Source organism: Humulus lupulus, chromosome 2 (genome assembly GCF_963169125.1).
Source record: "Humulus lupulus chromosome 2, drHumLupu1.1, whole genome shotgun sequence".
In the NCBI taxonomy this organism is placed as follows: Eukaryota; Viridiplantae; Streptophyta; class Magnoliopsida; order Rosales; family Cannabaceae; genus Humulus; species Humulus lupulus.
Window position 1 is genome coordinate 31,713,337 of NC_084794.1, and position 11,261 is coordinate 31,724,597.

The window sequence follows — 11,261 nt, forward strand, 5'->3', positions numbered from 1 at the left end:
TCGAAATTTACTTACCAAATAACTCCGGATACCGGCTCTGCATGTCCTCTTCCAACTCCCATGTTGCCTCGCGTTCAGAACTATTGCTCCATAGGACTTTAACTATAGGAAAGCTCTTGGACCGTAACTGCTTCATCCCCCTATCTAGGATGCTAACCGGTCGTTCCTCGTAACTTAAGTCTTTCTGGAGCGCTATGGTATCGTACTTGAGGATGTGAGATGGGTCTGACACATACTTGCGTAACATCGAGATGTGGAAGACGTTGTGACTATCGGCTAGTGCTGGCGGTAGGGCTAGTCTATACGCAACTGGTCCCACTTTGTCCAATATCTCAAAAGGACCTATGAATCGGGGACTGAGCTTGCCTTTCTTCCCGAACCGCTTGACACCCTTCATAGGAGATATCTTCAGGAAGACTTGATCTCCAACTTGGAACTCCACATCGCGTCGCTTGGTATCCGCATAGCTTTTCTGACGGCTTTGAGCAGCAAGCATATGCTGTCTAATAAGCGTTACTGCTTCTTGAGCTTGCCTAACAGCTTCGGGCCCTAGAAGCTGCCTTTCTCCTACCTCGTCCCAGTGCAACGGTGATCGGCACCTTCTTCCATATAGCAACTCATAAGGTGCCATTTCGATCGTCGACTGGTAGCTGTTGTTGTACGAGAACTCGATCAGCGGTAAGTACTTGTTCCACGATCCTCCAAAGTCAAGTACACATGCGCGTAGCATATCCTCTAAGATCTTAATCGTACGCTCGGACTGCCCATCTGTCTGAGGATGGAAAGCTGTACTAAGGCTTAACTTAGTACCCATGGCTTGCTGTAAGCTTCTCCAAAATCTTGACGTAAACACTGATCCTCTATCTGATACTATCGTCTTGGGGATTCCATGCAATCGTACAATCTCTTGGATGTAGATGTCTGCATATTGGTCTGCCGTATAAGAAGTCTTAACAGACAGAAAATGAGCCGACTTGGTTAGTCTATCTATGACTATCCAAGCAGAATCATGCTGCTTATTCGTCTTTGGTAGACCCGTCACGAAGTCCATGGCTATATCGTCCCACTTCCACTCCGGTATGCTAAGCGGTTGCAATAATCCTGCAGGTCGCTGATGCTCCGCCTTCACTTGCTGGCATACCAGACACTTAGATACATACTCCGCTATGTCCTTCTTCATCCCTGGCCACCAATAGACTGCCTTGATGTCATGAGTCATCTTGGTAGACCCTGGATGAACCGAGTATGGGGTGCTGTGCGCTTCTTCTAGGATCGTCTTCTTAATACTTTGATCGTCTGGCACGCATACCCGATCCTTATATCTCAATAAACCTTGACTGGATATTGAGAAATCTGTAGTCTTGCCTTCTCTGACTGCATCCATGTGCGTTGCTAGCGAATCATCGTGGCTCTGACCATTCCGTATGTCTTCTAGCAGATTCGATTGGATAGACAAGTTAGCCAGCTTGCCTACAACCACTTCTATTCCAGCACTGATAAGCTCCAGTATTATTCGTCAAGAAGAATGATGGATCCTTAAGGATGTGTATTGACTATAGGGAGTTGAACAAGTTGACCATTAAGAACAAGTACCCACTACCCAGGATCGATGACTTTTTTGATCAGCTTCAGGGGAAGCCAGTATTCTCTAAGATCGATCTCCAGTCAGGCTACCATCAGTTAAGGATTAAAGAAGAGGACATACCAAAGACCGCTTTCCGCACGAGGTATGGACACTATGAATTCCTAGTTATGTCCTCTCGATTAACCAATGCCCCAGTAGCCTTTATGGATTTGATGAACAGGGTCTTCAAGGATTATTTGGACAAGTTTGTGATTGTATTCATTGATGACATACTGGTGTACTCTCAGTCAGAGACAGAGCACGAGCAGCATCTACGTTTGGTATTACAACGATTGAGGGAGCATAGGTTATATTACAAAGAAAACTCTTGGAAGGACGTGATTTGCAATCATCATCAAATAAAGAGACAAATCATCAAATTAGATCAAATCCAGCACAACCATAGACAACTCCACCATCAATGGTTTTATTAATTTTTAAATTTATATGAATATTTTTTTTGTAGGACAAAAAATAAAGATTAAAATTGGAAGACGAAGAAAATTGGCAGAAGACAATGTACGAGTACATGTACTTGAATGTTTGAATGAAAAAGCTCATCTCCCTGTTCGCATCAGAGATGATTTAATCTTTGTAAAAGATGTTGTCAAAATTTTTGTTCCATGACCGAAATACTTAATCATTTTTGCCGATTATGAGGTAAAAAAAACATTATTTAGTTCAATTTGTTTAGAATTATTTTTTTCCATTACTGCAATAAAAAATATGCAAAAAAAATGAACACTCATCTTCACACATGCCAACTTAAAAGACTACAACAAGCTGAAAGAATGTGCAAAAGTCTCCAATTAAGTTTGATATGCTTTAGAACATTCCCAAGAGCATAAAAACTATATTTCCAAGTGTTCAATTCTGTGATCCTTTAAACAAAATTTTTATTAAAATGGATCGCAATATTTTGGGACATGATGAAGATTTGCATATTGCACCTAGAGATGTAATTCATTTCGGCACGATGGTGGAGATTAAAGCTCCCTGTATATCATTTTATATTAGGAAAGAAAATTTTCCTATGACTTTTATATCGTGCTCTCAATAACATTATTCTAATTGGTACCATAATAGTATTCAGGATCTTACATCAAATGCTGGAAAAGTCAAGTGGTATTATATGGAAATCCATAGAGATAAGTAGTTAAATAGATATCTCATAATATATAATAAGTTTTTAAGTTGTATTCCACAAATATTTTTAAAAAATTAAGGACTTTTATACATCTATATAAATATGCAGTGTCCTAAACAACCATCGAATGACAAATGCAGATATTATATAATGAGATACATGAGGGATTTCTACATGGATCCGAGACCTATCAATTGGTTAAATACTCATGTAAGATATATATATATATCCTTATTTTAAATACATTACATTCAATATATTATTTAAGTTCACTAATAATTATCATTGCTTTTTTTTTTTGTCAGTGCAACCATAGAACGAAAAGTTACACAAAAGAAGAAATTGATCAAATTCGAGTGGAATGAGCCAACACATTCATAGAATTGATTTAATATGTTACCAAATTTTTTTGGAGTAACAAATGAGCTATAATATAATTCCTTGGTTGTTTTATTTATATTATTATGTAAAGTGTTATACTCTTTTTCCTTTTCTGAGCTTTCTCCCTAGGATTTTGCTCGGCCAAGATTTTAACGAGGCAATATGCTATAGGTTCCCTATGTGAGAAGTTCATAACTGTACTCTTCGCAACCCTTTTATTTTCAATGGTGTTAGACTCAAATGATGATTTTTTTTTTTTGCATTACTTGCCAACTTTTTTTAGTGACACTTGCCTAATCTTATTCTTTCCGACTCATTTATTTTTCTTAGTATATTAAATTTGTCTTAATCAACTTAAATATACAGAATCAAGTTTTTTTTTTCACTTAAATTGATGAATGTAATGTTGGTAAATTTTAAGAAGAAAAAAATAGCCTCATTGAAATTCATAACAAATCTATATATATGGGAGAAGTTATAAGAGACTAATACAAATATTATACGTTATTTGCTACAATTCAAATATTTAGTGTAAAATACTTTAGAAAATATTAAGTATGTTTTTACTACAAAAAATTAGTCTCTAACAAATATTATTTTACTATTAAATGTGGAAGTTAAAAGTTGGTGCTAAAAACATAATTTCCTACTAAATAAAATGGTAGCTAGGCAAATTATTTTACTACTAAAGGCAAATGGTAGCTAAATTGGTAGTTAAAAAAAATATTTTGCTACTAAAGAAATATGGTAGCTAAATTTTTTTTTTTTCTTCGAAAGAAAAATGATAGCTAAATTGGTAGCAAAAAAATTAATATTTTGGTACCAAAAATTATTGGTGGCTAAAAGGGAAAACTAACTACTAAATATTTTGGTGTAGAAATATTTGGTCTTATTTTTTTAGATTTACTACTAAGACATTTCACTACTAAAATTTGGTAGCAAAATAATATATTTACTACCAATAATATTTGGTAGCTAATAACTTGGTAGATAAAAATCATTTTTCTTGTAGTAGTTGATGTCTATTTGTTGTCCAATCCTTGTTTTTTAGTTGCTTTCTTGACACCGTATTTTTTTGAAAAAAATATGAGATATTAAAAAAACAAAAATATCTCTTTATATAAAAAGTGTATAGATAACGACAATTCTTGATTTTAACAGTTTTTGTTGTTAACTTTATCGAAATTTTATAAATATTTAACGGAATATACATTTAAAACTAATTAAAAATAAATATTAATTAATTATATTAATATAAATTAAAATATTATAAAATATTATTATTATAATAATATTTAATATAAGACTACATATTTAATAATTATATTAATATAAATTCAAATTCAAATGTTATAAAATATTATTTTGATAATAATATATAATCCTAATTTTTTACTAATAGTATTCAAATATTATTATAATAATATTTAATACAAAAATAAATATTTAATACTTATATTAATATATTTAAATCTTCTAAAATATTATTATAACAATAATATATAATACATAATCTTAATTTTTACTAAAAAAATATCATTTATATTTAAAAAGGTTATCATCATATTATATATATATATATTAAAAATCATAAACAATATTTTAGTTTAATTAGTTTTAATATGTTTATGTCATTTTTTTTTATATAATATTATTTATTTATTTAAAATTTATATGTTATTAATACAAATTTAATAAAAATAATTAATAAATTCTATAAATAAATCTAAAAAAAATTAAAGTTGTTTCTATCTAATATATATATAGGATAATTCTATGGTAAGACCTTAAAAAAGAGTCCTACGGTAAGGCTCTTTTGTGTTCTCAATCCGTGAATAGTTTTCGGCGTGATTTTTTTTTATGATCATATATATTGTAGTTATTTAGAGCATCTTGCAAATTTTCAGAAAATTCCGAATACTTTACAGTGCCGAAAATAGATTATTGCACGCGTGGCTAATTTTTTTATGCGCGTGGAAAAGAGCATGTTTGAACTTAGTTTTCAGCATTGTAAATTATTCAAAATTTTATGAAAATTTGCAGGATGCTTTAAATAACTACAATATACACGGTCATAACAAAAATTCGCGCCAAAAACTGTTCAAAGGTTGAGAAATACAAAAGAGTCCTAAGGCTCTTTTTGAAGGCTCTACCAAACAAATTTCCTATATATATTTATGAAAAAATCCCTATAATTTATTCCTAAATTAAATAATGTAGTAAATAGAAAAATGTCACAAAGGATTAAAAATTACAGGGCATAAGTGCAACACACACCAAAACAATAATGGGTATCCCACATTGTTCTCCTCACGTCTCTAAATACGCGTCATATATATTTTCTCTCTCTCTAGTTCCCTCCAACTCCGAAAAACAAGAAGCACCTGAATCAACAAAACTCTCGAGAAAAAATATCCCAACAGAAAACAATTTCTTTCTCAGAATTCAAATCTTAAAATATTATTATATTAATATAATAACATTGTCAGTACTATGATACTAGGCTTTATCTGAGAATTTTATTAGAGCTTTGCATGTCTTTCTGTTTGGTTTTATTTTGATAATAGTTTTACGTTGACTCATGTCATGAACGCATTGCTTTGATATATTTTATACATGTTGTAGCAAAAAAGAAAGATATATTTTATACATTAACCTGGCATGGTTATTTTCTAGGCTCTAATATTGGATTCAAGTTTTCGAGGCCATTGGCTTCGAATAATTCGTGGGTTTTGCGTTAAGTTGAAAATTTTAGGTGGGATTTGGCTAAAGTGGATGAATTTGAGGTGGGTTGTTGGCAAAGCTGAGAAATACATACTTTTGGAAGCTCTCAAAGGTGGCTCCTTTGAGAAAAGTTTCTGTTTGGGGTCTGGGAAATTTTGAAGGATTTTCCGTAATCTTCCACATTTCGATGAAATGAGAAGAGAAATATATGGACGGATTGGTGATTTCGAAAGCCATGGTACTGAGAAGAGCCTTTTATGTGATTGTTTGTGTGATTCTGCTTTGCGCATTTGTAATAGGGGACTCAGAAAATAACAGGAAAACGTTTGAAAAATTTCACAGAAATGAAGATGGTTTTGATACGCAGGAAACGCACGAAAAAATGGTATGGGGAATAATACTCAAATCTGAAAATATTTCTTAATCCTTTTCGACATTTCCTTTATAGTTTCGCTCTTTTCTTTGGTGATTGAATAGTTTTTTTTTTTTTTTTTTGCACATTGGTGATTGAATAGGCTAGGACATTAAGGATTATATTTATACCATTTTGAGGATTCTTCAATTAAAAAATGGTATATAGTTTTGCTTTGCTTCGCTAAATATATTAGTCAGAGTAGGCCAAATTTGCTTTTTTTTGCATAGTAACAATCTCCTTGAATCTTCATTTAAAAAAAGAAAGAAAGAAAATCTCCTTGATTCTTCATTTCAAAAAAGAAAGAAAGAAAATCTCCTTGATTCTTCATTTCAAAAAAGAAAGAAAGAAAATTTCCTTGATTCTCCACTTGCTCTCTATTTGAGTTGGATATGTTTCTTCTATTTGCTCTCACTGGTGCTAGTAAAAATTAGAGAAATTTTAAGAGATGAGTTAATCTTCTTTTGGAGATCAATATCCTTGATGAGCACTTGAGAGTTAAACCAGGTAATATGACATGAATAAATTGTAAACATGTTGCTTTTCTGCAGCGTGTTTCTGTTGAAAAGCAACACCAGCTTTTCCCATTAGAAAAACAGCTTCCAGATTTTAGTTGGTGTAAAAGGGTGAACTTTAGTCAATATCCAATTTTAGTTTATGCAAATGACATGCCTTATATGTATGATGTTTGTGTGCAGGTTGCTAGATTTAGTTAGCAGCTCTAATACACTGTGTTATATTTATTAATCCTTAATTGGTGTACCTTTAAAGATAACTACTTGCAGTAGTGGTATTGGTATATCTCCAAAGATTCTTCTTTTCACCAATTGCAGGATTTGGGGTAAAATTGCCTTTTGGATGTCTTAAAGAAGCAACTACAAGCAGTTTATTTAGGGGCAGGACTAAAGTTTTCTGTCATATTGAAATCATAGATATTTGTTCATTTTCACATAATAGCAAAATGATTTCATGTATCTTGACTTACATTTTGACTACAGGCAGAACAGGCATGGATCCATTGCAGGAAACTGATTGATAGGAAATATGCAGTTAAAGATTGGGACTTCACCACCCCACAAGAAACAAGTAGTGCTTCAAACTCAGAATTCTTAACAAAAAGAAGTATTCACAAAGCAATGATTGCACTTCCTCCAAATAGAAAAGAAGAAATTTTCGATTGCTTGAGAGAGAAAAATCTTATATTTAATGCTTCTGAGAGAGAGGCCATCCTAGCGTGGTTCTTGAAGTGCGTTGAGCTGTTCTTAGGTTGGTCAAATTCTCCTAGAAGATATTTGACAAGCACGGCTGTTCAAACAATAGTTCGATCCCATTCTCCAAAGAGAACAGTAATATCACAAGGCCATTCAATACGGCAGGATGTGGCACCAGCAGCACCACCAAAACATAGTCCAGCACCTTCACCTTCACCACCCCCAGTTGAGGCTCCAGATCCTTTTTCTAGGCAAGATCTTATTGATTTAACGCCATCAACTTCTCCCCCAAAGCCCTCACCACATAAGGCTCCAGTAGAGGTCTTCCCCCCACTGGATTTTAGTGATTCACCTCCACCATCACCACCTCATAAACATGCTCCTCCTTCTCACTCAGAGAAAAATAATGAGAATTCATTGAAGAGAATCATTTATTTCGGAACTGCAGCTGTAATACTTTTGGTCTTCTCCATGCTTCTGTGCTGCTGTTTCAAGAAGAGTACCAGAGATGGACATAAAAAGGATGAGAAACCTCTTCTCACCTTGGCCTCAAGTGATTTTTCTGCTGGTATGAGTTTGTTTATTATCTTTTCTTTTGTTTGAGACTCAAGTTATCTTCAAATTTTGAGGGACATGATGATGATCATTTTTCCATTGCAGATTCATCACAGAAATCAATTAGTATAGGAAATTCCAGTAATAAAGAGTTCAGGACTAGTAGCGGGAAGTTTGTTATCAATTTGTCAATGAAATCTGAAAATTTTGATTCCTCACTTGCTGAAGCAACATCAAATGAAGCTTCACTATCTTCACTAAAACACCCTCCAGGGAAACCGGCTCCTCCACCTCCTGGGCCGCCGCCACCCCCTAGTTCCCGCCCTCCTCCACCTCCCAGGTCTCGCCCTCCACCTGTTCCACCTAAAGACATCCCTGGCAAAGGTCCCCCTCATCGCAAAACACACAGTGATGATAGCGATGCTGAATCTAGAGCACAAAAGGCCAAGTTAAAGCCTTTCTTTTGGGATAAGACTGTTCTCACAAATCCTGATCAATCAATGGTTTGGAATGAGATCAGTTCAGGATCATTCCAGTAAGCATTCAAGTCCATTACATTAAGTATCTTTTTCTTTTCCTTTTTTGCTGTGACCAAAGAACCCAAAATGGCAGACCAGTAACTACTCACTTTTATCTAAAACTTTTCAGGTTTAATGAGGAGATGATAGAGACTCTATTTGGCTATAACAATGACAAAAACAGAAATGAACGCAAAAAAGAGTCATCAAATGGAGAAGCTCCTGTTCAGTATATTCAGATAATTGAAACTAAGAAAGCACAAAATCTAGCGATTCTTTTACGAGCACTGAATGTGACAACAGAAGAAGTTATTGATGCTCTTCAAGAAGGTGAGACCTTGTTCTCTCTATTTCTATGTTTCTAATTTCTGTTTGTAAATAAGGAAAAGAAAAACTCATCGTTTACATGGCCAATCATTGAAATCAATTTGCATTAATTTATGAATTAGGTAATGAGCTTCCGGTTGATCTTCTCCAAACTCTCTTGAAGGTCCAACCAACATCTGAAGAGGAGCTGAAGCTTAGGTTGTATAGTGGTGACGTTTTATTACTCGGCCCTGCTGAGCGGTTCCTCAAAATCTTGGTTGACATTCCATTTGCTTTTAAAAGATTAGAGTCATTGCTCTTCCTGTGCTCCTTTCAAGAGGAGGTCTCTAGTGTCAAAGAATCCTTGGAAACTTTAGAGGTGACATTAGAATAGTCGTTTATTACAAACTTTGAAGCATGTAATTGTATGTTAATTGCTTGGGGGTTCTGATATAACCACTAGACTCTTATACATTTCACTAAGTAGGGTTGGAATATGATGGCTCCTTCATCATGACATGTATATGCTTTTGGAAATTACCATTTGTTGGTGTAGCTGTAGTATTTCAGATACCATGTCATTTTAACTAGTGATAGCACCATTTTTTTGAAGCAACTAGTGTTTTTATTGAATTTTTTATTTTTATTTTTGTCTACTCTTGAATTGGCAGGTTGCTTGCAATAAACTCAGGAGCAGCAGGCTATTCTTAAAGCTTCTAGAAGCAGTTCTTAAAACTGGCAATCGAATGAATGATGGTACCTACCGTGGTGGAGCACAAGCTTTTAGGCTTGACACGCTCTTGAAATTGGCTGATGTTAAAGGAACTGATGGAAAGACAACACTATTGCACTTTGTTGTGAAGGAGATCATCCGTTCAGAGGGTGTCAGAGCTGCTCGAACAGCCAGTGGAAGCAGGAGCATGTCTAGTGTGAGAACAGAGGATTTTGCAGAGGATGTCACTGAGGGAGCATCCGCAGAGCACTATCGTAGCCTTGGTCTAGAGGTGGTCTCGGGTTTAAGCAATGAGCTTGAAGATGTTAGAAAGGCAGCAGTGGTAGATGTGGATTGCCTAACATCTTCTATAACAAAAATGGGGCAATCATTGCAAAAGACAAGAACTTTTATAAATTCTGAGTTGAATAGTACGGATGATGACAGTGAATTCTATCGAACTCTCGCTAGTTTCATTGAGCAAGCAGAAGCTGATTCAACAAAGCTGCTAGAGGAAGAGAAGAGGATAATGGCTCTTGTGAAGAGCACAACAGACTACTTTCATGGGAATGGAGGTAAAGATGAAGGCCTGCATTTGTTTGTGATTGTACGTGATTTCTTGATCATGTTAGATAAAGTATGTAGAGAGGTTAAAACTTCATCAGCAAAGCCTACAAAGAATTCCAACTCAAGAAAAGACGCACCAGCTAAGCCTACATCTCCAGAAACTACTCATTCGCTCTCAGATGTTCGTCAGCGACTATTTCCAGCCATCGCTGAACGGCGAATGGAGGATTCTAGTTCTGATGAAGACAGGAAATCTTCTTAATTTTCACTTCATGAAGGTGTGTTAGCTCTCTGAGACAGAAGCTTAGGATCTCTCTTCCTTTTTCCACCATATATCAGAATATTAAGAACTAAACTTTTAAATACTGTGAAGCAGATTCTTGATCCTGTTAAGAAGCAACATAATGAAATAATGCTATAATTACTATAAATTGAGATATTAATGATATCTAGTGTAACAGAAAAGTCAGCTTAAGACAAACAAAATCTGCAATGACAACTGAAACTGGCCTTAAAATTTCTACCCAATATGGATTTTAGTGCAACTGCAGATAATAAGTAATGTTGTTTTTTTCTTGCTGCATATATTTCAGGAGGGGCTTGAAATCTGGCTGCATGGAGACAAAGAAGAAGACTTGGTTAAGCAGGCAACAAAATATGAAGCTTCAATTTCATTTTTTGACATTTTTTGCATAGTATAACCTAGTCCCATATGAAGGTAACAAAGGATTTTTAATGTGTTGAAAAGCCATAAGTTCCCTCTCCCAATTTCAACCCTTTGTTTTTTGCCATTTTTTTCCCTTTCATTTTACACTCTTGTAAGAACAAAGTGCAATTTAGTTCATAGTTTATTTTTGGAGTATATAACTTTTTTCTATGAAGTGACGGGCTTTTCCATCTCTCTCTCTCTCGTCTATTTTTTCTTCTTTCCTAATCCTGATCGGCAATGTGTATATGTCATTGATTCAAAATCACGAGAAATACAATACGGATTATAACAAAATTCGGTTGGTTTTTTTTTTTTTTTTAAATTACAATATCTTGTCAAATGGCAAAAAATAGTAAATGACATAAAATATATTTAATAATAAATAATGGTAATTC

The 11,261-nt window shown here is 34.4% G+C and overlaps 1 protein-coding gene across 2 annotated transcripts; it reads left to right on the plus strand.

Annotated features, from left to right (window-relative positions):
* Window positions 1-5,503: 5,503 nt before the first annotated feature.
* Window positions 5,504-11,054, plus strand: LOC133817624 (formin-like protein 3). 2 transcript variants are annotated; one of them, XM_062250194.1, is made up of 8 exons: window positions 5,505-6,114; window positions 6,219-6,261; window positions 7,287-8,067; window positions 8,160-8,589; window positions 8,703-8,902; window positions 9,022-9,257; window positions 9,550-10,435; window positions 10,751-11,054. In XM_062250194.1, exons 2-7 carry the CDS (start codon window positions 6,259-6,261, stop codon window positions 10,417-10,419), a joined length of 2,520 nt encoding a protein of 839 aa, XP_062106178.1. In that variant the 5' UTR covers window positions 5,505-6,114; window positions 6,219-6,258; the 3' UTR covers window positions 10,420-10,435; window positions 10,751-11,054. The 2 variants fall into 2 exon arrangements, with proteins under 2 accessions (XP_062106177.1, XP_062106178.1); XM_062250193.1 differs by having other exon boundaries at window positions 5,504-6,261.
* Window positions 11,055-11,261: the final 207 nt, after the last annotated feature.

Coding starts and splice junctions, on each gene's coding strand:
- LOC133817624 (XM_062250193.1), top strand. CDS start 6,085: ATGGACGGATTGGTGATTTCGAAAGCCATGGTACTGAGAAGAGCCTTT. Junction 6,262..7,286: donor AGGAAACGCACGAAAAAATG/GTATGGGGAATA, acceptor TTTTGACTACAG/GCAGAACAGGCATGGATCCA. Junction 8,068..8,159: donor CTCAAGTGATTTTTCTGCTG/GTATGAGTTTGT, acceptor TTTCCATTGCAG/ATTCATCACAGAAATCAATT.